Source organism: Melopsittacus undulatus, chromosome Z (genome assembly GCF_012275295.1).
Source record: "Melopsittacus undulatus isolate bMelUnd1 chromosome Z, bMelUnd1.mat.Z, whole genome shotgun sequence".
NCBI lineage: Eukaryota > Metazoa > Chordata > Aves > Psittaciformes > Psittaculidae > Melopsittacus > Melopsittacus undulatus.
The window spans coordinates 26,286,902-26,312,433 of NC_047557.1; the positions used below are offsets into that span (position 1 = coordinate 26,286,902).

Sequence of the window (25,532 nt, forward strand, 5' to 3'; positions counted from 1 at the left end):
CCAGGCTATCAAGAAAAGAACGTGACTCGGGAAGGGAGGATAACCTGTCAAAGGTGGAACAGGTTTCAAAAACTTTAAAGTTTTCTAATATGTTTTTTTTTTGTTTTGGGAGGTGATGGTGTTGCTGAGGCTTTGACTTTGTCTCTCGGAGAATGTTCTACCAACTTACACCAGCATTATATTGCAGACTAACCTGCAGGTGAGTTGTCCAGCATCAGTGTCCTGATTTCACTTGTGTTTCTGTGGAACCAGCCGAGGCATACAGTTACACACAACTCGGTTACAGTGGCTTAAGCAATTAGCAGCCTTCAGCCGGAGCTGTCACAGTAGTGCCCAGCTGCGACGTCTGCAGTGCGGGAGCAGGCAGATGCTCTCCGCTCTGACGGCATCTTCTAAATTGCCCACCGAACCGGTGCAGCAGACGAGAGGTGCCTCGGAGAGCAGAGCCCAGCCGCTCAACCTGACCTTAAAACACCGGCCTTTGCCTGCAAGTCGCAGGGGAACGGCAGTATTCCAGTATGAGGGCAGGTCATTCGCTGTTGGCAGAGGTTCAAGGCGGTTGCCACCGCCGCTCTCCGCGCCCACCCGCCACTCGCCCCGGCCCTTGACACCTCTGTGCGTTCCGCGGGGAGCCGAGCAGAGGCCGCGGCCGCCCGAGGGGAGAGCGAGGAACTCGGCAGGAGCCCGGGCCGCCAGCGGGCCCTTCCCCGGAGGCGGATGCCCATCCATTAGGGCCGCGCCCTCACCCAGGTCGGCGGTACCTGGGCGCGTCCGAGCCCCGTCGCTTCCCGCGGCCGAACGGGCTCCCTCCCGGCCACAGTGAGACCAAAGCCGCACCGTGGACCTGCGCTCCCGCCGCCTTCACCTCGCCTCCCCGGGCGGCGACGGGGCAGCTCCGCGCCGCCTGCGCAGGAGGGCCAGCGGCGGGACTTCTCCGAGCCCAGGTGCCGGCTCCGCTCCCGGGCACATCGCGGCGGCTCCCCCCGGCTCCCCATCTTCCTCCTCCTCCTACCCGACAGGTTGCGGGGAGGGCGGCGGCTCCTCCTGTTTCCTCCAAGTCAGGGGGTGCGGTATCGCACACATGTCCTTGCGCACACATCGCACACATCGTACACCCACACTGTGCACACACACCATACACCCACCCTGTGCACACACATCGTACACCCACACTGTACACACACACCGTACACCCACCCTGTGCACACACATCGTACACCCACTCTGTACACACACACCGTACACCCACACTGTGCACACACACCGTACACCTACACTGTGCACACACATCGGACACCCACCCTGTGCACACACATCGGACACCCACACTGTGCACACACACCGTACACCCACACTGTACACACACATCGGACACCCACCCTGTGCACACACACCGTACACCCACCCTGTGCACACACATCGTACACCCACACTGTACACACACATCGGACACCCACCCTGTGCACACACACCGTACACCCACCCTGTGCACACACATCGTACACCCACCCTGTGCACACACATCGTACACCCACACTGTGCACACACACCGTACACCCACACTGTACACACACACCGTACACCCACACTGTACACACACATAGTACGTACACGCGTTTCCGATCAGACGAGTGCAGCTCCACGCAGCCCCCCTCCCCGCTCCGTTCCGCTCCGTTCCGCCCCGCTCCGGTGAGTGCGGTGCCGGCGGGGACGTCCCGGGACAGCGGCAGTGGGAGCGTAGCCGCGCCACACAGCACGCCAGCAACTTTCCGCTCGTAGCGGAGCACTGGGGCCGCAGCAGCTCCCGCCTCCTCCCGGCGGCTCTGCCATAGGCGCAAACTTGGAGGCTCGGCCGCCGCGGCGGAGTTTGGATGGGAGGAGATGAGAAGGAGGAGAAGGAGGAGGAGGAAGGGGCGGTTGGTGTGCGGGGCGGTGCTGCGCGGGGCGGGCCGGGCCGGGCCGGGCCGGGCCGGGCGCGGAGCTAGCGGCGGCCGGAGGAGAAGGAAGGTTGGTGCCGGCGGGAGCTCCGGTAAGAACGAGCCGTGCGCTTTGAGAGTTAATGACGGGAGGCTTTCACGTGTCGGGAGCAGAAAGAGGCGGCCGTAGGTCGGGTACGAGGCTGTCGGTGTTGGACGTGCGGGCGCACAACCTGACCGCAGCCCGGCAAGCAGAAGGTGTGCCCCGCTGCTGCAGCCGCAAGAGCTTTTCCTGGGGAGCAACAGTTATACTAACTTAACGTGTGGTTTGGTAACAGGAACAGGGGTGGTTGTGGCGCCAGCTGAACTCTGTCGTGTTTTGGTTGGTGTTTTTTGTCTCTGAGTAAATTGCTGAAAGCGTACCCGTTAGCTTGTAGTCGTGTTTTAATGTGCCAAGTGTACTTACTGATTTCTTCAGTATGGAAAGGAAGAGGCTTTTTCCCTTGTGAGGAAACAAAACTTCACAGAACAGCAACATCTGTCAGATATTTATTATTTCTTTCCTCAAGGAGGGGCAGTGGCAGCTTCTCTCTCATTACGGAGTGAACAGGCTCATAATGTTAGAGTGAGACTTATGGAAGGAGACCTTAAGGTGAGCTTCCCTTGAGGTTAACTTATTCACTGTGTCCCACTTAAGAAACTGCTCCACTAACACCCTCTGAGTTATTCCAAAGATCTAGTTCACAAACCAGCTCATCTCATTTTGGGTTAGGCAAATTTCCCTAATAGCAACCTTTCAAAATAAATAAATTCCCTTAATAATAACATTTTTGCGTTTGATAGCCTGAGAGAGAAACAGCTGAAGGGTAGATGTGGTAGATAGACTTGTGACTGGAGCGCACATGGTGAACAGAAAGAGCTTCTTGCACTCTTTCAGACAAGAACTACAACAGTTAAGTCACACTGAAAGGCAAAAAATGAAACAACTAAGTGAAAGTGGGGTTTTGTGCACCATACTCGGGTCAGCTGTAGAGCGTTTTGGCCTGCCCCTACTCTACTGGATGCCATAAAACTCATGTGGGTTCTAAAGAAACTGGGTGGAAGAAACTGAAATTTCAAGGGAAGTAGAAAGTTGTAACTCCCTGCTTTGGACGCTGCTGAGCTGTGAGAGAACAGAAACAGAAAGAACATGTGGAGAAGATGCTGGAGGGTACTTGTTTTTCCTTCTCTTTCCAGCCACCTGGTTTCAGGTACTTGGAGACAACTTCCTGGACTGCGTGGTCCCCATGGATTTGATGTGCCTGTTCTTCCATGCAGATTGCTTTTCTGAGATGGTTGTAGAAAGGGAAGTGAAATTGTGCTGCATTTGTGCACCTGGGGGTTTTGGTCCTATATATCTGATACTGATGGATTTTGTTCCAGTTCCTGTGTGTCCTCTGTATGCTACCCAGCTGTAAAAGCATTTGAAGGTCACTAGGAGCCCTGGCTAATGCTTTTTGACATAAGTCCTATAAACAAGCAATTCTTAAGGTCTACAACTTTTTGGAAAGCAGCAGTGGTGTGATAGGGGATACATTCAGGTTTGCGTTGCTTGTATTGACACAGCCCTTGTGCTAGAATTACAGTGGGAATGCAGGAATGGGGACTAGGCACTAAAAACCATTTGTGTACTGGGCTGTATATGTTTTGTGGATGACAGCCTATACTGACTATGCTATTTTCTGGCCTAATATGCTAATTATTCTAGTCAGTTAATAGTCTGTCTGTGATGATCATAAAATGATCTGGTGGCTGAGAACAGATCTCTGGAATTCTTCAGAAGTAGTTCAGGTAAGCTGGGAAGAATTAACCAAAGCTAAAATTAAAATGCACAGAGAGTCAAAGCTTTGTGCTGTCGTTGGGAAAACAGTGAGTGATGATGCATAGGATTCAGGAAATCCCAGAACATGTTGAAACATTGGTTGAGAACAAACAGGTAAATTTAGAGATTCTTTCTCATGTGGATCTTGTCAGCTGTTAGTGTGGCCAGATACAGATGGGGGTCTCAGCAGGCATCCACAATGCACAGTATGATTTCAAGAGGCTTTGTGTCCACCAATGGGGCAGAGCAGAGCATTTTCAGAGATCAGCAGAAAGATTTCAGGAGAGGGCAATGCGGGAATTTTGTAAGCACATTAGCTGCTGGTCAGAGCAAGGAGTGGAACACCAAAGGGGTGCTGATGTACCTGCTTGGCCATTAGTCTTGGTGGTTACTGTGTACCTATGTGACAAAGTGACTTCATGTAGGAAGTGAGTAGGCAGCATGAGCTATCCTGATGCATGCTGACGAAATGAGTTTCATCTCACCAACAGATGATGCTTAAGAGAACTCTAGCAGGAGCTTATGGCATTTGTGTAGCTGTTACAGCTACAGGAAGGCATCTGGAGTCATACAGTGACTCCGGCTTTCAAATTCTCCCAGTAAATATGTAAAGGAACTAAGAGGTGCAGCAGATGAGTCACAAAAAGCTCATTTCTGCAACATAATCTTATCAATTAACATTTTCTACCACTGTACCCCTCCCACCACCCTGAAAAGGGGTAAAGTGAACCCAGCTATTCTCGTACCACATTGCATCGTGTGCACACAGGGAGTGCCAAATATCAAGGAGGGAATTCAGAAACTGTTTCCAGTGTATGAAAGTGCTGTGCTGGGCGCATTGAGCTAAGGCAGGACTGGAGGATCCCATGGATCTGCAGCACTCAGACCTGTCTTTGGAGCCTATGAAATTCAGCTTGCTCCTGCCACACTGGAGAAGAGACCACAGATAACAAGCCCCATAGTACAGAGGTGTGTGGTTTGTAAATCCGTATGAGCTGGAAGGCTGATGATGAAGAGGAAGTTGGTGTGCACAGCACTTTGGTCAAAATGCAAGTGGAAAGGAGGAGAATGCTACATATGTAAATTAATACATTGTTTAGTTCCCCAAATTTCCTTGTAACTATCACACACAGAAGGCTTAGGTAAAATAGCACCGAAATATATTTCTTGCCTTATAAGAGACATTGTATACCACACAAGATAGTTATGTATAGGTGAACATGCAATGCAGAGCATCATGTCTCAACAGAGTTTCAGAAAGCATCATCAGGACCGTGAGAGTCACACCAGTGATCCATATTTTGGGCCTTGGCTCTGTGGCAGAGCTATTTTACCTGTGAAGGGCACAAGGCCTCCCAGACCTGACACCTCAGTACCTGAAGTACTGTGTGAGTTTTGAAATTGGTGAGGCTTTTGAGAGAGACTCGTTGTATCTGCACACTTTCCTGTCTCTCCCCAAGTTCTCTTTACACTGCCATAGAAGGAAATTAGGTTGCTTTGATGTAATCTATTCTTTTTATGGTGTTTTTTTCTCCCCATCTTGGCACTTTGAAATGCTATGCAAGTAGACAAAAAATATAGGCTTATTATACAGATAATGGCTTCCGCAGCTTATCACACAAATCTTCCGTGCCTGCTGTTTTTCAGCTAACATTTTTTACTTTTCTTTTGTAATCTGTGTGAGCAGTAATGTTGTCCCTGCCACTTCTGTACAGCTGACGCCGTATGAGCTTGATGCACCCGTAAAGGTGAAGGCTGCAGGCACCCCAGCAGGATGGAGCAGTCACCAGGACTTTGGCCACCAGGCTGGTTGTGCCTGTGTTGATCTTGGACAGAGTATCCTGAAGAGCTCTGCAAGGAGAAGAGACCACAGCAAAGCCCAAGAGGTATGTTTGTAGCTCCACTCGAAATGGTCTTGCTGATCATCATTTCACAAGCTGACTTTGGCAGTGAAGACTTTGACTGGAAGGGGGTGATTTACAGTGGGGGTTGCAGGAAGGAGTCTGCAGGCAGTGTGGTGGAAAGGTGAAGGAAATGGAGGAATATTCTGAGCTGTTAATGGGAGCTTTTCTGCAGCGTGGTGCAGTCTTTCCTGCCTCCCTGTCTAACAGGAAACTTCCACCCTCTTTTACAGTGCTGCTCCTTGCCAATGTACACAGCTTCTGGCCCTTTAGGGATGATATTTATGTTTTGCAGTAGTTTGGGGGTAAAGGTTAACCCTCTCTCCACCATAGTAGTTGTATTATTTTAAACTCTCATATGAGCTGGAATGAAGCTGTTCAACTCTAGATGGCCCCATATTAGAAGAGGGTAAACTCTGTTTACTGGTTGGTTTTGGTTGGTTGTGTTTGCTGGGTTAAGTTTGTTTTTTTTTTTAAATAATTTACTATATATTTTTATTTACATTATTTTTATCTTGACTTCTCCCTTTATGGTATATTATGTCCTTGCCAAACATTGATACTCCCATCTCTTAAAGTCAGAGAATTTAAACATTCAACATACAAGCAATTGGGCTTGAGAATTTCCATGGCTGACTATCCCTGGACTTTCCACAAACTTCCTGTTTTAACAGGGCTGCAGATCCTCTGACCGGCAGGAGAAACTAGTTTGGAATGTACCAAGAGATTTGCTGAGAGATTTTTCTTTCCAGGCCTCCACCAGAACAGCTTCCATCAAAAGTTATTGTAAAGCAGTTAGGGTTAGTCAGGGATGCAGAAGAACCAGGTTCACTTCTCTCATGTGCTGCTGTCTTCTTGCATGACCCTATCAAAGTCACCTGCCTCTTTTCCTGTCCAGAGATCAGAGACATAGACTTTCTTTACCTTGACATATCTGTCTGTGGGACATGGATATGCAGGAATTAATGTTAGATATTTTACTGCAGTTATGGGGATCACTGATGTATTGAAGACAACTAGAAAAATGCATCCAGCCTTCTCTAAAGAAGACAGATTTGGGACTGAGTGGCAGGCAAACAAAACAACTTACTGTCAGTAGAGCAGGTTCTGTTAGGAAACACAGATCTATGTATCCCAGGCAATGAGGAGTCATGTTAAGCACTGGGACAAAGTCATATGTGATAACCATAATTGCCAAATCTTTGCAGAGCCAGTGTTTCCCATTAATGTGCTGAGAAGCTGCCTTTCCTCTTGCAGAAGCACAAAACAGGCTGCGGTAAACTGTAGATTTTTGTTGTTTTTCCTTAGGGCACTGTGTTAAGTCTTCAGAGTCTTAAAATTGGCAGGCTTATAATTTAATTAGGCTTGGGTCTAGGAGTAATGACGTATTTTTCCACATGTCTTAATTAGAGGTCCATAAGGCAGCATGTAAGTAATTGTAGTTACTAGCTCTTTAGTTGCCCATCATTTAGAGGAAATCTAAGTATTACATTAGGCAGGCCAAAACAAGAGAGTGAGCTGTGTGGAATGAGGCTGGTAGTGGGTGTCACTCTGTTGCAAGGGCATGGGCTGAGGCTCCAGTGTAGGGAAAGTGGGTGGAAAACCAGACAAACTCGATAGGATCAACTGATCTAGCATTAATGCCAATAAAAATTACTCCTACAGAAGCTGCATGATCCCTATCAGTAGATAATTTTGCAATGGAACTAACCAGCTACCAGCAGTAAACACTAGCACATGAATAAATTGACTTTCCCAGCTAGCAGCATTGAATAAACAAGTAGAGTTAAGAGTTTAATTCAGTCAGACAAAAAAAAAACCTCAATAACTTCATTACTTTCTTCCTTCCCCAGTTTTCCAGGAACACTGTCTGTGTTCTGATCTATGAACTGACTGGATTCGTGTAGAAAGAAAACCAGAAAGAGTTAACTGTGTTTGTCTGCAGAGTTGCTCATGCAAATAACCAAGTTTGCATTGCTGTGTGAGCAGGTGTGTATTAGGCAAACAGAGATACTTTATCAGGGAGAACTTTTCCCAGAGTGTTTTTGCCTGGAGGAGAGGGAATTGCTCCCATAGCTCCTGCTATCATATGGTTATAGTGTTGGTTGCAAATACTCTATGACCTGGTTTCCAAGGAAAGGCATAGACACTGTTTTTGCCTCTGATGCCTCTTAGGGATGGGAGAGTAACAAGTGAGAGAAAGCACCTGTTTTGCTGCTCTGTTTGAGATTTTTGGTTGTTGATCATGCTGCCGACATGAAAGCACTTACATGCATTGATCCCTCTCTCCATTCTTCTCTTTCATTATTTCCCAGCTTTGGTTCTGCTGCTTCTATTCTCAGGACCCATTCCCTTTTTATTTTTTTAACCTAAGTGATAAGCAAGGAGCCTGGTTTGTGCTTTGTATCAGCAGAAGGGTTTCTCCATAGGGGAGAGAGCAACATAGTAGGGTAGATGCACTCCTGCTCCTCTGCATCTGCTCTCTCTGTTTTCTCTCCTTCCACAGACTTGCATTCAGATTTGTCCTTCTCATCGAACTCTTGCTCTGTGGCAAGCACAAAAGCAGGCTGCTCCACAACAGCATTCATATTGAGTACTACGTATTTCCAATCCACTGGGAGAGAGCACTGCCTTCTCACAGCCTGAGTTTTCCAAGAATCCTTATTCAGATGGCAGCCAGTGTGTCTTGTCACTTCCCACTCCGGGTTACCCACTCTCAGGCTGGTTGTGTGTTGTGACAAGCAGGTGTGACCACAGAGAATGAGATGACTCCCAGCAGCTGGCCATCTGTGCAGGACACCAAAATCATTTATGGCAACTGTAGAGAGTCACAGACCTCTTTGATGGGTAATGCTGAAGTAGAAAAATAGTATAAATTCAATAGGGCTACACGTAACGGAGATCACAGCTTTTGTGTTTTTGTAGCTCAATGTAGTTAGTGGTTGAGCTTGAGCTTTTGCTATCTACTCAACAGGTACTTCAGGGAAGGCTGGCAGAGGGCAGACGAGAGGGGCCAGTGGACATTGCCTTGTACATACCTGTGTTCCTCAGGGAAGTTGCAACATTTGCTGTTGCTGTTGCAGCCAGGGTACAAGCTTACTTGGGTAGCCCTGCCTGCATGTCCTGCTACTGAACCTGTTGCTTTCAGTGCTGTCTGGAGTCCCTTTCCCTCTTCATGAGTCAGATCAGCCTGCTCTGAGCAGAGATCCCTCCTGCCTCCCTGATAAAACCCAACCTTCAAAGAGGGATTTTCATACTTACGCCTGCAGGAAGGCTTCTGATGCATCTTGGCTCCACCAGGCTCTGGTCTTCCTGTGATGAACCAGACTGGTCCATGACAGCTCCACCCTTCAGGCAGCATCTGGGGAGCTTGAAGGCTCTCTAGATCCACCTGGCAGCTTCTGCCTTTAATCACTCAAGTGCTTGTGTTTAGTGGAGCACAAGCTACATCAGAAAAGACACAAAGGAAAGGGAATGAAGTACTGAGAGTTGCAAAATTCTTTGTAGTCTCAAAGTGGTTGACAAGCTGTTAATAAATCAGCATGATCTGAAAACAAACTGGGAACATCTCCACAGTGCATAGGAAAGATTGAAAGAAGACCATAGATTTTGATGAGACCAATGGCACGTTTACCCCTTTTTGGCCCAGTTACAGCAAACTCTTACTTGGGTACTTTTTAGTTAGAGATGGTCTCTATTAAAAGTATCTTGTCTGAGCATTCACTGTTTTTCATGGTTGAGTTTACCTTATGGGAGCTTTAGCTAAGTGGCGAGAAGGAAGAAAGAGTAGATGTTAAAATGTAAATACCCATAGGTCTTTGACTTCAGAGTTACAGAAAAATTACCTTGAATAATGCAGCTATTACTTTAAAAGACAGCTTTTTTTGGAAATTGCTTTATTCTCAAGAAGGCTGTTTCCAATAGCCATAGATTACTTATCTGAGGAATAAGAACAGAGGCTTCTGGAGGGTTTGGAGCTGATTTCTTAGTGCCAGGGGGATCCACTATCTTTTTTGCCCCAAGGCAGTCAGCTTTCATGGTAGGTGAACTGTACTGCTGATAACAGCGATGCAAGAGGTTATTGACTGTGTGGACTGCAGGTAAGGCTTGCTATGCAGAGCAAGAAGAGTGTGAGAGTTGGTATTTTGGTTTGCTGAGGGTGAGGGTAGCTGCATATTCCTGACATTGGCGTCACTATATCGCACAGACTGGGAGCTGCTGTTAGTTCAGATACATGGGGTTTATGCAAACAGCAGAAATAAATGTGTGAGGAGCAGCAGTAAAGCCCTGGGCTCTGTCAGGAACCAGGGCTCTCCACATGTAAATCATTAGGGTCTTGGTAAAGTAGAAACATGCCTTCAGAGCAGCAGCATGAGCCCAACGCCTGCCAATTTCTCTGCACTGCTGAGGGAAACCTGTCTGTTTCTCAGGGTTGCTCAAATCCTTCCTTAACCCTTTATAAAGGGGTGTCCTCAAAGAGAGCTGAAGCTGCTGTAACCCTGGTGGATATGAGCCACCGGAGGTCAGCCAGAGCAAGAGCTTGTTTCTCTGGGTGGGATCAGGCTTGTGCTGACCAGAGCAGCTTCCAGGCTGGTTTTTCCCCGCTGCTCCTGAGCACCTCTGTTGGATGGAGGAGTTGCTCAGTGCTGCTGGCAGAGGATCAGGGTCAGGTGCAATGCTGCTACTCACAGAACGCTTCACATCACCAAGGCTGCAACATTGCAAGTGGAGCTGGCAGAGCTCATGATGCTGGGCTTTTGTCCTGGCTCCTGTTTGTTGGGACAGTGACTTCCCGCGGGATGCTCCATCCAGCTCATCTTGCACCCTGTGCTCTGGGACAAACTGATGGCCCTTTGCAGTTCCTTATGGCTTTCCACCAGCTATGGAGAGGGCTCAGATACTTAGTTCGGCAACCTAAGCGAAATGAAGATTTCTCCAATGGAAATCTTCACAGTCTAGCTGTGACTTTTTTTTCTTTGATATGACAAATTGATAATGGGTCTGTTAATGAGATTGATGCAGATGCTGGTGTTTATTCTTGGCCACCATGGAGAGGGTAAAATCCGTGTTTTTTTTTTAAGCAAAAGTGCAGAGAGAAGAGAGGAGTATATCCCTGAGAGCCAGGGTTTATGCAGGGGCTGTACAACTCAGGGAGGATCTAGACAGAAGACCTATGCACAGTGAAGATCTAGGGCTCCTGCCTTCCTTGGCTGTGCAAACTCACCTTGATTCCTGTTTGCAGGAGATGTAGTGACTCCCAGAGGGGTGGGATGTGGAAGGGCAGGCATGGGAGAAACTCCCAGGCTCTCATGGTGAATCTGCTCTGTTCCCTCCTCAACACCCAACAGCAGAGTCCCACAGCCAAGGCTGCACTGGGGTCTATGTGGGAAGGAGAGGAGGAGGAGTGGGGTGCTGTGAGTGTTGCTTCCTTGCAATAGAGAGGTGCCTAGTTGGATACACATGACATGCTGCAGTCTGCTCACAACAAATCCACAGGGTAAGTGCCTGGTGGTATGTAGAAATTATATCAGCCAGTGGAGCTAGATTTAGAATTGTTTTCTTTTTTTTCACCCTCCTGAAAGAAGCCCTAGAACCAGGCTTTAACTAACGAGCCATAATGAGCCTTTCCTTTGGTTTCACCTTGCAAGATTTAACATTTCAAGCAATTACAGCCTTTCAGTAGGGATTCAACATTTCTGTGTTGTTGTAATCTGTATTGTAAAAGCCAAGAGAAATATCTACTTGTTCAATTTGTTTTTCTGGCCATTATAGGTACACTTTAGTTTTAACTCCATGACAGTATGAGCTCAGGTGATTTAGCCAAGCAGGTTGCCTATGCATAGTGTACAGGTGCAAACACTGCTTTTCATGCCTGTGATGTGCCACTGTAGGGGTTTGTATACTTTTGGGTACTCTGCAGCTTTGCTAGCTGTTGATTTATCTTTACAGATTGCCAACAGGAGCAGCAGCTTTTCTCAGGAAGGTAAAGTTCTGCACATCTGGCTGATAGCAGCTGGAAATGACCATTGAGGCAACAGTCTTCACAGGTATTCCCAGTGATCAGACCATACTTCCCTTCCCCAAACTTTTGCTGTGTTAGTCCCAATGCATATACAAATGTCCATAGCCAAATATTTCCTCTCTTCTTATTTCCATATTCTCTCTCTCTTCCCCAGTTGCTTCAAGTCAATAGAAACCAATCGCTAATTATAGTGTATATCTTTATGTGCATTTTCTAGCACATTTCTTCCTTCAGCTTGGCCTTCTTTCCTTGTGCTTCCTTTAGCTGGCCATAGCTTGGTTCATAACTTTCAATGCTTTGAGTACACAGGGGAGAAAGCTTATCCTCTGGTTCTGTGGGTTTTATAGGGTTTTGTAAGTGTTGTGTGAGCCATGGGAGAGCTGTAGACTTCTTCTACAACTTCCTTATAGATCAGACATGCACACTGGCTTGAAGCACAGAGCAAGGAGTGGAGCTATGCTGCCCACTTGAAGAGTGCCATCACTGCCTTGGGCAGACACAGACAGCAGAGACTTGGCTGGAGACTGCCTTGGAGGTGAGGTCTGAGAACCTCAATTTGAGAGTGACACAGGTCAGCCTCTGCCCAGTCCTCCTGAGAGGGTTTATCCTGCTGGCTAATGCAGCACAGAGTTCAGTGGAAGGACAACTTGGTCTGCAGCTCAACTTTTTAGAAGGGTGTGAAATTATCCCACCACCTTGTTCCTTCTTTTGTGTCATTGCTCAGCTTTCTGAGTTGCCAAAAGCAAACTATTCTAAGTGTTTGAAGGTGTAAAACTGCCCCGAACAGCTTCTTGCAGGGAGAAAACTACAAAATACAGGCGGTGAAATACATCAGTGGAAACCCCAGCTGTTTTCTTGGTGGGATACAAGTGTTGCTGTCATGGATCTAACTAGCAATCCCTCTTCTGGTCCAGCAGTAGATAAAGGCAGATTCAGAGAACAGATCAGTGATCACAAGAAGCATTTTTATTGGTAAAAATTTCCTGTCAGAACCCTTGGCAGCTGGTAATTTCCTGATGTTGTGGTTCCAGGGAATTTGGCTTTCTGTCCATATTTATGTATCAGCAAAGGTAACCCTGGAAACTCTCAATAACTAGCTGATTGCCTAATTTCTTTTTGAATCGTGCTCAGCTCAAGGTCTTTAAGGTACCTTATTACAAACTGTAGCTGTGTTGTGTAATAACGTGTTTCGTTACGCAACACAAATGTGTTTGCCTTCTATTTGTTGCATGTCTTCTTAATTAGAACACCCCTTGCTTTACAGAAGCTAAGGATAAATAAAAACTTCCATTTACTTTTTCTGAATCATTCAGTACTTTGTATGCCAGCCACTGACCCTGTTAAATGGTGTGTATGTGTCTGTATAGCCCAGCTGTGCAGTATGTGTTGGTTGCAAGATGAGACCAGTTTCCGTTAAGTTTCTTGTGAGTCTTCTTGCATGTGAAAGAGAAAATGCAAACAATTTACGAAACAAGGCACAATGGCAATGCCAAGCTCCCTTCCCAGCATAAAGTCTTTGTGCAAAAAAATGGAACCTTGGTTCTGTGTATAGTATGGTAGTACTGGAGAAAAAAAGTACTCATGAGCAACATAACCAGAGGTGGCATCTGGTCAGTGCTACCCAGGTGGGTGTTTCCTGTGGTTCTAGGTGCCTGTTCCTATCAGCCACACATCATTTGTTCCCTCTTCCACAGAAGACTGCAAGTACAGTACACTGCTATGTCTAGGAAGGGCTTTGAATGCTGCATGTGGTAAGAAAAAGGAGTTTGGTGCTTGAATCAAAACCTGATGAGCTTTGTGGTAGCCCTTCTGTCACAAGAGATTTCATTCCCTGGTCTCACATTGTACCTCATGAAACCTCAGTCTTTTCCAGGAACTAACTTTATACTGTTTAAAGACAAATGATCTGTGCCTAAAGAGCAAGGCTGTTGTCCTCATATTGATGTACCAAGCCTGGTTGTGGATTGCACTGGCAGTTACAGCAAGAAAGTATGAATTTAAGACAGATGGAGCAGGAGGGACAGCAGAATATAGGTAGTGGTGAACTGCACTTCTGGACAGATGTTCCTTAAGATGTGCTTAGGAGTGGCTGGGATCACACGTGGCCTGATTCTGTGTGGACCACTGTGGTGATGGTGATATAATGTGAGTTGTGAAAAACCAAACCAAAAGCAAACCACAACAAAGCAAACAGATGGAGTGGGGGATGTAATTACTGGCTCCCGATGCTCTCATCTGACCAGATGCTGGCCCAGATCAGTGGAAGATCCTCCCTAAACATGGGATTTGGTGGAGGAGCTGACATTTCTCACCGATGGTCCTTAATTCCTTCCTCCACAGGGAATTTGAGCCATGTTCAAATTTTCTGGATTTTTTGACCTCCTTTTATGGCATAATAGTGTCTTTTGGTTGGCGGTGCCAACAACCTTGGGAATGTTAAGATAACTCAGTGTGGATCCTTTGCTAATCACCTGCAAAGAGGGAGTCCTCAGTGCTGTGCAGGCGATTTCTTGCACATCCTGGTCCAAGTCCAGACCACACTGGGCTCCAGCAGTCTGGATTACTAGTTTCAGGCAGGGAGGTGTGGTATGACAGCGTTTTTGTTGTTTTGCCTAGCAACAGAATGTTTGGCACTGGGTGGAGGCTGGCCAGGTCTACCATAGATAGAGGGGTTTGGAGCAGTGGAGGATGTGCTTTCCCTCTCCACTCCCTTTTGTTTGTCCTGGCTCTCTTCTTGCCTTTTGGAAGAAGGCAGACGGAAAAGGAAGGTTTGCTCCCTGAATGAGGTGAGCCCTGTTCATCCAAGAGTGGTAAGGGTTGTCCTTGATAACTAGAGAGACCACCAGGCAAAGGCACAGAGTGGGCTTCGCAGGGAGGTCTCACCACACAGGTCTTCTTGCTCCAAAGAAAAAACAGGGGCAGGTTAGCTGTGTTTCTCTCTGCAGGGCTTCCAGCACATGGCTGGAAACCTGAATTTGGTTAGAGGCAGCTGCTGAGAGTGACTTTTCTCCAGGAACATAGGTATAGCAAGGATATAGGTAAAGGGGACACCTGGATTAGACATTGAGCTGGGATTAGTCAGAAAAAGAAATTAAGGAAAACATCTGCTGGCCAAGGGAGAAGGTGGGTCTTCTTGGCTTTGTGGGGAGGTAGGTCTGTTTTTCTCTTTGTTTGCACCTGGAGGTTGCTTGTAAAACCTGTAGGGACCTGCTGAGCTGTCTTCTGCAACATAGATAGGTGTTGGCTTACCCTGCTTCCTTTCCTGTTCTACACCTGGTGCCCCCATGTGATATAGGGATGTGGCATTTCCTTATCCTTTCTGTTGCACCCAGAAGAGAAATATGAAAGAGAAAGATGCACAGGGAAGGGGAAATTCAAGGAGAACTTAATAATGAAGCAGCTGTACCTTAACAGGCTGCATTTTAACTGAAGCTACAGCTTGCAAGACCTGACATTGGTGGGAATGCTAAAGATGCTTGAGTTAGTCTTGCAGCAGGTGTTGCATACGCATCTCTATACTTAATTTTACAATGGGATCTGCAGACATCTGAGCAACTTCTGGTGACCCCACCATTTTATTCATTCTGAAGCATTCCGGAACAACTTCTCAAGAGAAAATATTGTTAGCTGTTCAATTTAGAGGCAAAGTAGAGTTAGTTTAAGCTAAGCAGAGCTAAGTTTAGTGCTGCACATGAGTGTGAGCTCTGGTCTAATTTTAATTTGAGGATAGCTACAATGCTGCTTGCACTCAGCTGGTAAAGCTATATGGAAAGATGATCACTGTGTTTAGTTTTTATTGTGGTAACACCTCAGCTGTTAAGTTGCTACACAGATATGTTACTAAATACCCTGCTGCATAAAAAAGGGCTGTGTGTGTTTTTGCAGTTGAATCTGAGAATGTGTCATACGGGAGAGAACAGGATAGCTGTGCTATTTCTCATTGCTACCCTTCCTGCCCTCAAAAGGTTACATTATATAGTAATTCCAGCATATGGAAGTCTTCATCCATCTCTCTGTTCAGGGCAGATTAGCAATGTTTTCCAGAACAAATCTGGACAGAGGGAGGACGCTGGGCTTCTCAGACCCTTTTGGGAGAGGACAGGAAGGAAACTGATTTCCTCTTGGACATCTTCATGGGCCAGCTCCAGTGTTGGAGACAATGAGGATGCTTTGACTGAATTCTAAAGCTTTCTGTTTAAAATACTAATATCTATGCTTAAGCATGCATTCTTTGCAGACTCACAAGAGATACCCTTGCTGCTCCCATTGAATCCTCTGGAGTTACTCGGGAAAGTAAACAATCCTTCCTACTCAGTTGGAGGACAGTCATGTTTCTGCCAATGCAGGGGTTGCTGTACTTCAGTTCGTGACTCATAAGAAATTAAAAAAAGGTTTGGAAAATAAACAGTGGGAGTCTTGTTCCAACACTGTTGTTTAGCTGGAAATCATCTGAAATCCCAGTTGGTTTATTGCCTTCTGTCAGATAATTGAGGTGAATGAAATCTTTGACTATTACTATGGTAAAGTGCAGCTCTCAATTAACGTGATGATTAAGAAGAAACTGTATTTCCAGTGGCCTGTCCTGCTAAGCTGTTTTTTATCCCGTAGGCAGACCAGTGTGCACATGACTTTGTTAGAACCTGGAACTATCTCTGATGCTTTGCTTCTGATTTAAAATACCATCATGTCTGTGTTTACTTGCAGGATGAAGAGACACAAGTGTCCCTGCAAATGTCCCTCACGAAGGAAAATCCTGATCCTGTGTGTTACGGGGTGGCTGATAGCACTGCTGAAACTCTTCCATGTTGAAAGACACTTTCTTCCCTCTAAGGACATTTATTTGGTTGAGCCCTTCTTAAGCACTTCTTCTTATGTTAGAAACAGGTATTCCTACCTAAGAAATGAGTTCCAGTATGAAATTAATTGCTCATCTATATTTGAACAAGATCCCCATGAAATTGGCAAGAGTTTAGAGATAAGAAGAAAAGAGATAATAGATTTAACTGATGAAGATGTTGTCACAATGACAAGTGCTTGCCATGTGTATCGTTCGCTTAGGAAATATGACCTAAAACCTGTTTCTCCAGAGGAGGAGAGTTTTCCAATTGCCTACTCTTTGGTTGTTCACAAAGATGCAGTAATGGTAGAAAGACTCATACATTCACTGTACAGTCATCAAAATATTTACTGCATCCATTATGACCAAAAAGCAGCAAAAAGTTTCAAATCTGCTGTGAACAATCTAGCTAAATGTTTCCCCAATATTTTCATTGCATCGAAATTGGAGACAGTGGACTATGCACATATTTCACGGCTGCAAGCTGATTTCAATTGTTTGTCTGATTTGATGGAGTCTCCAGTTCCCTGGAAGTATGTTATTAATTTGTGTGGCCAAGATTTCCCTTTGAGGTCAAATTTTGAGTTGGTGGTTGAACTGAAGAAACTCCGTGGAGCAAACATGCTGGAAACTATAAAGCCGAGCAGTAGCAAAAAAGAACGATTTACTTATCACTATGAACTTATGAAAGTGCCTTATGAATATGTGCAGATGCCTGTAAAAACCAACATTTCCAAGGATCTGCCACCTCATAATATCGAGGTATTTGTAGGCAGTGCCTATTTTGTTTTAAGCAGAGAATTTATTCAATATACTCTTAAAAGCTCTCTTGCAAAGGATTTTTTTGAGTGGTCAAGGGATACATACTCTCCAGATGAACATTTCTGGGCCACTCTTGTACGTGTTCCTGGGGTCCCTGGGGAAATTCCAAGGTCGGCCCAGGACATAACAGACCTACAAAGCAAAACTCGTCTGGTGAAATGGAATTATCTCGAAGAACATTTGTATCCTCCCTGCACTGGTACCCACCTTCGCAGTGTTTGCATCTATGGGGCTGCAGAATTAAGATGGCTTCTGAAATATGGGCACTGGTTTGCCAACAAGTTTGACTCCAAAGTGGACCCTGTCCTGGTAAAATGCTTGGCAGAAAAGCTGGCAGAACAACAGAAAGAGTGGGTATATTTGTCGTCTGATAAATACTTTCTGCACATAAATTCTATGAATGCCTCGCTATAAGCAGCACTGTCTTCCCTGCTTTCAGTACTGTGTGCTGTTATGGCACAGCACGTGAAGTTCCTCTGCCTTGACCTGCTGCACGATACGGGCAAGCAGCGTCTGTTCTGCACGAAGGTCAGAGCGCTGGAGAGAGAGGCGCCCAGCCATTTATTTATAAAAAGTCATGCCTCTCTGACTGACTGTGTTGTAGACTGTCACAGTAATTCTGTAATTGTTTTTCAGGGTGATTCTGGGAGGGTGATGTTTGCTTTTGGAGGCTCTGGTGCTGTCTGTCCCAATAGAATATTTCAGAGATGTGTTTTGCATCAAGAATGTTTGTGTTTTCCTAGAAACGCCAACACATCTGCCTGCCTGGTTCGTTTTTCTTTATTTTTGTTTTTCCTAAAGGTATGAAACAAAGACCTCTCTATCTGCTACCTCAGGAAAACTGAAAGTGCCCACCTTATGAACAAAACCAAAAGGTCAGCATGACACCAAATGAGCCATGTGCCCTCTTCTGAAGTCCCAAACTTCCCATCTGTGGGAGTTAACAAAGATCTTTGCAAAGTGAATATGACTGGACAATATAAAGGAAAGATCCTTAGATACCACACTGTCCATAGCATTGTTCTCCCAGCGCATCTGTACATTGCTTTTCCTTCTGTGAAGCACGTGCTCGGGTACTATGTCTTGCCTATGAAACTGGTGGTGGTTGAAACAGAATTATGTGCTGTTATTCTTCAAAGGCTTTTACTTGGCATGGTTAAACTTCATAAGGTTGGCATCAGCCCACCTCACAAGCGTGTCAAGGTCCCTCTGGATGGCATTCCTTCCCTCTAGCATATCAACAGAACCACACAGCTTGGTGTCACCAGCAAACTTGCTGAGGGCACACTCAATCCCACTGTCCATGTCAGCGACAAAGATGTTGAACAAGACCGGTCCCAACACTGATCCCTGAGGGACACCACTCGTTACTGGTCTCCAGATGGACATTGAACCGTTGACCACAACTCTGCGTGCGACCATCCAGCCAGTTCTTTATCCACCATGTGTTCCACCTATCAAATTGATGTCTCTCCAATTTAGAGACAAGGATGTCTTGTGGGACAGTGTTGAACGCTTTGCACAAGTGCAGGTAGATGACATCAGCTGCTCCACCCCTGTCCATCAGTTCTGCAGCCCCACCATAGAAGGCCACCAAATTGGTCAGGCAGGATTTCCCCTTAGTGAAGCCATGCTGGCTGTCACCAAGCACCTTGTTGTTTTTCATGTGCCTTAGCATACCCTCCAGGAGAATCTGCTCCCAGATTTTGCCAGGCACAGAGGTGAGACTGACTGGTCTGTAGTTCCTTGGGTCATCCATTTCCCCCTTCTTGAAAATGGGGGTTAAATTGTCCTTTTTCCAGTCGTCGGGAACTTCACCTGACTGCCATGATTTTACAAATATGATAGCCAGTGGCTTAGCAACTTCATTCCCCAGCTCCTTCAGGATCCATGGATAGATTTCAGCAGGTCCCGTGGACTTGTGTATGTTCAGGTTCTTAAGATGGTCTCAAACCATATCCTCTCCTACAGTGGGCCCAAGGTCTTCATTCTCACAGTCCCTTGAGTCTTCCTTTCAAGACTTGGGCAGTGTGGTCAGAGCATTTACCAGTAAAGATTGAGGCAAAGAAGTCATGAACTTTTCCACATCCATGGTAGTCCTCTTGAAATAGTATGTCTACACACAATGGATAACAAGTGATATTTCTAATTGTTGCTGTGTTAAAATGCAAAGCATGCAAAGTTAAATGGTAAGCATAAGAATAGCTATATTGCAGAAATGAAGACCCTTTCTATCAGTGTCTTGCTGTGCAAGTCTCATGGCCACCACCACAATCCCAGGCTGACAAGTTGCTGAGCAAGCCTTGATTCAGCTGTAGAGCAACCGTTCTCCAGCACCCTCTGCTTCCCATAGCTCTGCCAGGCCTCCTTGTAATGGAGCAACCCAGGAGACTCCTTGCAGTTGGACTCCCCATGCTACAGTGTGAGGGAAATGTTTGTTAGTGCAGGGGTCTCTGTAGAAATGTTCAGAAGTGGCCCTTGGCATTTTGGAAGTTTCTTTGGGATGTTGCTCCACCACTTATTTAGTTTCAGTGTTTCCAGCGGTCCCCGGGTTACAGCTTGCTCTGTGCCACTGTTCACTTTGTACCCATCTGCATTTTATTAAGGGGCCTCTTCCCATTAATAACTCTGTGATATCTGGTCTTATTGATTCATAAATTGCTGCAGTATCAGCCATTTCTCATACCCGTGAGAAATCTTTGTTTCTTGTTTGAGTTGGGGGAACCAAGTAACTTTTTTGTCTCAGGATCAATTTTCATTCATAAATATAGTCATGGTCAAGTGGCTTAAGATGGGTTTGAGAGTTGGGAGTTGTGTGCATTTTTCCTCATTCACCTCAGACAAGTCATCCAAGTTTCCTGTTTCAGCTCTTTCAGCTGTAAAATAGGAACAGCAATGTTCTATTACATTGCTAAGCACTTCTAAACCTATGGGTGGTGTGGGTTGGTTGCACTGTATTAATTGCTTATCAAACTATTTATGGAGTCTGTGGAAACACAGGTCAAGTATTTCTTTGATGTATTGTTTCTGGAATAAATGGGGATTATTTTTAAAGTACGTGTTGCTTACTTCAGTGACTTGCCGTGTCTGTCCAGAGCTGTCCTGACTTGATGTGACTTATAGACACTTTGTAGAAAATGAAATGTTGACAGTATTTACAGATTTATAAATCAGTATTTGTATATACCATAAAGAATCCCCGTGCAGTAAGAGGTTAATAGAAGGTGGTGGTAGGATTCCAGAGGGCTAAGCCACAGCCTTCTATACACATAAATTGATATTTAATCATACATTTATAATTTTTTATTCAGTTAAATTGGCTTAGTGTATGTGTATTGTCCTGGTTTCATAGAATCATAGAATAGTTAGGGTTGGAAAGGACCTTAAGATCATCTAGTTCCAACCCCCCTGCCATGGGCAGGGACACCTCACACTAAACCATATCACCCAAGGCTTCATCCAACCTGGCCTTGAACACTGCCAGGGATGGAGCATTCACAACCTCCCTGGGCAACCCATGGGATAGAGTTAATTTTCTTCCTATTAGCTGCTGCAGTGCTGTGTTTTGGCTTTAGTCTGAGAACACTGCTGATAGCACACTGATGTTTTAGTTGTTGCTAAGTAATGCTTACACTGACCAAGGACTTTCCAGTCTCTCACACTCTGTCAGTGAGGAGGGGCACAAGAAGCTGGAAGAAAGCAAAGATCTGACCCAAACTAGCCAAAGGTGTATTCCATACCACAGCACGTCATGCGCAGTATAGAAACTGGGGGGAGTCACCTGGAAGGGATTGATTGCTACTTGGATATGACATATATAGGCACATTCTCATTTGTGTTTGAGAGGTTTGCTCTGCCATAAACATAAAAATTACCCATCAGCACATTAAACTCAACTGAAATAAATAATTCTAATCAATACGCACCTTTGTGCTGCTTTAACTGAGTTGGGTTAAATGATACTTGTATAATTTAACTAGTTTGAAATAAGGCAGCTCATGCTTCCAAAGTAGTGAAGAAATGAATGTGGAGTTGGCACCATATGGGACAGCATCACCCATTACAATGGTACGTTAGGTGTCTGGGGAAGTACTAATTACATGGGCAGAGTTGCAACTTTATGAAATGCTTATTTTCTAATGAATAATGGGATTTCTGGGTTTTAAAGGTAATGTTAAAGACATTCAAGCCTGTAGAAAGACAATTAACAAGAAACAGATCACTGAGGCTGGAAGATCATCTAACTGAACCTCCCACTTGCAACAGGATTGACACTAAACTTCTGCTGGGTTTCTTGGGCTTTGTCCCAGGGAGTCTTGCAGATCTCTAAGGAAGATTATGCAGCATTCTACAGCAGTGTTTTCCAAAGAGTCCAGGAAAAGAAGCAGTCAAAATGTAAGTTCCTTAACTTTTGAGTTATTTTATCTTTTTTTGTCTTTGTGTCCAGCAATGCAGATGCCATACTGATGTCTGCATCATAGAGAAGCGATTAGAATACAGAGGTGGGTAACAGTTTCATTTTATAGCTTTGACTCCTTCACCTTTGATCTTTACACAGGTAGGTCTTTCTTTGCTGAAAATGGACCTGAGGCATGATCCACAAACCCCTTTCTCTGTGAGAAAAGTGGCTGAACACAATCTATAGCAAAGCAAATGCGAAGTTGTACTTAGGCTGGAACTTAGATTATAGACAGTTATCTGCCATTCTGCTTTTCCAGGGATTTTTTTTCTTTTCCTTACTAAAGTTCAGACATGCATTTCCTCCCCTCCTCTTCCCATTCCTCACTTCTGAAAAAGATTCCTCTTGTAAGCTATTTCACAAATTTGAAATGCACATACATTTGCACGTATTAGATGGTTTCCGCTGGCTTTGTTTAGCTGAAGAAGCCCCATGCTGGCTTTCTTCCATACATCCTGCCCTGTGCTGGCTGCATGGAGCATTTGTACTATCCATTAACCTTATTTTCCTGCTCAAGAAGGATGTGTGGGCAGGGTGCTAGTGGTGTTCTTGGCTGTTAACTCTTGTGCAAAGGTCCAGCCCACCATTCGGTTGATGGCTGAAACAGTGTAAACATTGAACACATTCTAACACAACAACATCAAGTATGGAAAAAAGAACATAATCAGCTTTTATGAAAGAGATGCAGACAACATATGTAGAACTTGTCTAGCTAGTGACTTTATTAGGCTGGATGTGTAGTCAGGAGGATAGTGTATACAAACATAAATGCCTTGATACTATTTTCTTTGACATTGCAATAAAAGGATGTGACAGGAAAGACTAGAAATTAGACACCTAATCTGTAATTGTAATTAAAACAGACTTGGCCTGTTGAGCATTTCTAGGTCTGCTGTGGCATGTGAAGCAGAATGTATAAACATGAGAACTCCACATTTTCTGCCCAACTACTGGTTTGTATGTGGCATATTAGCGTGTGTTTACAGTGTGACCTTGAATTTTAGTTCAGGTATAATACTCTGTTCCTACTTGATGTTTTTACAGAACTGCATCATTCTTAGTGGTGATAATTTCCACTCACATACAAATGATACTTCAGAACAATGTGATCTATTAGTAAGAGTGGTAAATCTGTACTGAAAGCACCCCAGTGCTTTTGGTAAATATCAAGCTGAGAGCTGAATATTCTAGCCTGCTGTTTCCTTCCCCCCCCCCCCCCAAGTAAAAAAGGGTGAAAGCAAAACCCATGAAACTTTGGATGAGGCATTTTCTCAGGTGAGACAGCATATTGGGTTTGCGTGCAACGTTTTGGTAAAGGGGGCCTACAGGGGTGGCTTCTGTGAGAAGCTGCTAGAAGCTTCCCCCATGTATGCCAGAGCCAGTGCCAGCTGGCTGCAGGGTGGATCTGTTGCTGAGTGTGAGTAGTTACAAGAGTGTGAGTAGTCCTCCCCCTGAGGAGGAAGAAGCTCAGAAGCAGCATGTGATGAACTGACTGCAACCTCCATTCCCTGTCCCCCTGCTCCGCTTGTAGGGAGGAGGCAGAGAAAACTGAGAATGAACTTAAGCCCAGGAAGAAGAGAAGGGTAAAGGGAAGATGTTAGGGGTTTGTTTTTTGTTTGTTTGGGGGGGGGGTGTTTTGGGGTTGTTTTTTTGATTTTTTTTTAAGATTTTATTGTATTTCTCATAATCCTACTCTGATTTGATTGGTAATAAATTTACTTCCCCAACTCAAGTCTATTTTGCCTGTGGCAGTAACCAGTGAGTGTTCTCTCACTGTCCTATAATCAGCCCATGAGCCTTTCAACATATTTTCTCACCCTGTCCAGTTGAGGAGGAGGAGGAGGAGGAGTGACAGAACAACTTTGGTGAGCACCTGGTGTCCAGCCAGGGTCATCTCATCACAGACAGGAAGAAGACAGATGGTATATCATAAAGGGAGACAGGGACAATACATTTTCTTGCTACAGAGCTGCCATGTACATGTCTTAGAAGAGATTTGCTCAAGTGGAAATGCTTGCACATAGTATGGCTGCTGCTGCCATCTCTGATTGAGGTAAGCTAGACTTGAGTTAGTACATTTTGAGAAAAAGATCATTAAGGAAACGAAGTGCCCAGAGCCTGTGTCAGTTTCTCTCCTAAAAAAGTGGTGCTCTGAAAGATCTTGAATATTTACTGCAGCTTGACTAGAGTGTTACAGAAAGGCTCAGGAAGCCGTGCTGATTGCCTCAGAGAGGGCAGAGGGAGTCTCTGGGTTTTTTTGCTCAAGGCATGTGAATGTTTTTTAATGATGCTTTCTTTGTTATTTGTAGAAATTGATTTAAAGATGTGCTAATTTGAAACACTAGTGACTGACTTCCACCTTGCTTCTCAAGTGTTTGCTATAACACATGAGTTTATTTAAAAGACTCTTCCCTGGGCTACAATTAGAGACTTCATTGTGATTTAATGAAAGGCAGCAGCTTTTCTGTTGCTGAGCCTCTTTTCTCTGCCTGAATGTGTTCTCTGAGATTGAAAAGTTGGCAAGTCTAAGCTTTACCTGGGGTGATGAGAAGATTAGAGGGTATACAGAGATGCTGCAGGTGGCATTAGCACCATAGCATAACAACTAGAAAACAAAAATCACTGCATCTTACACTGTAGAGCTTCAATTCACTATTTATTCATAGACATAATAGGAATTGGAAATTGTGCAGTTAGAAATAACTACATGCAAATATTTTAGAACTGAACTGCTAGAGGCCATAGAGAGTAGGACGAAAATACAGGTGGTATGTTCATTTTTATCTGATTCCTGGAAAAATTAGCTGTAGATGAATTGAAAGACCTTTCAGTTAGAATAAATGTAGAACTCCTCACTGTTAGATGTTCAAAGCAGCAGAATTGAAGGCAACATACCATTTTCTCCAAGAAGTGTTATGCTTGCTTTTGTTTCCTGCAATTGTTTCTTACCATCTAATACAGTACTCCCAAGTCCTTTATGGCCATAAGATACCCACCTCAACTAAATTATATCACTTATCTGTCATCCACACTAAACTGCTTTGGAGTCCAGAAATTGTTTCCTGTCCTGTAGCAGGTCTAAGGGTTCTTAATATAATCACAATGTGTCATGGCTAAATTTCCATTTAATTTGCTTTAGCAGAACATGTGCATGTGCTCAGCCACCATGCACCTGGACTGGTACAACAGTTAGGAGCTTCCAACACTAGGAGATTATCCATACCTTACTCCACTTGTATTTCAAGAAAAAAAAATTATCAAAGGTAGTCTTTGTTCCTATGCCAGACTTCTTTCTCTTCAGTTGATTTCTGCTTGGTACAGGCTCTATATAAAAAAAAACTGTGATAGAAAGATACATCCAAAGGAGTAAAATTATGTACATCACCAGAAGAGGGAAAAAAACCAAACTCACCAAGTTGGTTTGGGAAAGTGATTTCAAGTAATTGAAAAAGCAGATGATGCTGGGAATGAGCAGGGATAAAATACATACAGCAGTTATTACAGCCAGTTGGAAAGTCACTTCTCTGACTTTTCTATTGCTAATAATGTTCTTAGAAACACACTCTTATTTCCAGACTTTTGCTAAACTGGGGTGTGAATGCCTGGAATTGGTAAAGCTTCCTCTCTCTTCTTTGCCCTGTTGTTATTCCCTGTGAAACCACGAGCAGGTTTAGATGGTTTATTTCTTTGCCAGGCCTTGGATTCCAGACTTTT

General features: G+C 44.9%; 1 protein-coding gene across 4 annotated transcripts; it reads left to right on the forward strand.

Moving 5' to 3' along the window:
• The first annotated feature begins 1,965 nt into the window (after positions 1–1,965).
• Positions 1,966–18,615, forward strand: GCNT4 (glucosaminyl (N-acetyl) transferase 4). Of its 4 annotated transcripts, none has more exons than XM_031042741.2 (4): positions 1,966–2,029; positions 5,493–5,663; positions 11,628–11,725; positions 16,405–18,615. In XM_031042741.2, the coding sequence occupies exon 4, from the start codon at positions 16,406–16,408 to the stop codon at positions 17,771–17,773; it is 1,368 nt and encodes a 455-aa protein (XP_030898601.1). In that variant the 5' UTR covers positions 1,966–2,029; positions 5,493–5,663; positions 11,628–11,725; position 16,405; the 3' UTR covers positions 17,774–18,615. The 4 variants fall into 4 exon arrangements, with proteins under 4 accessions (XP_030898601.1, XP_030898602.1, XP_030898600.1 ...); XM_031042742.2 differs by having other exon boundaries at positions 1,993–2,029; positions 5,465–5,663; XM_031042740.2 differs by having other exon boundaries at positions 2,013–2,029; positions 3,153–5,663.
• The last annotated feature ends 6,917 nt before the right edge of the window (positions 18,616–25,532 follow it).

What these genes read in the sequence shown, in the direction of transcription:
- GCNT4 (XM_031042741.2), top strand. Translation starts at nt 16,406, where the DNA reads ATGAAGAGACACAAGTGTCCCTGCAAATGTCCCTCACGAAGGAAAATC.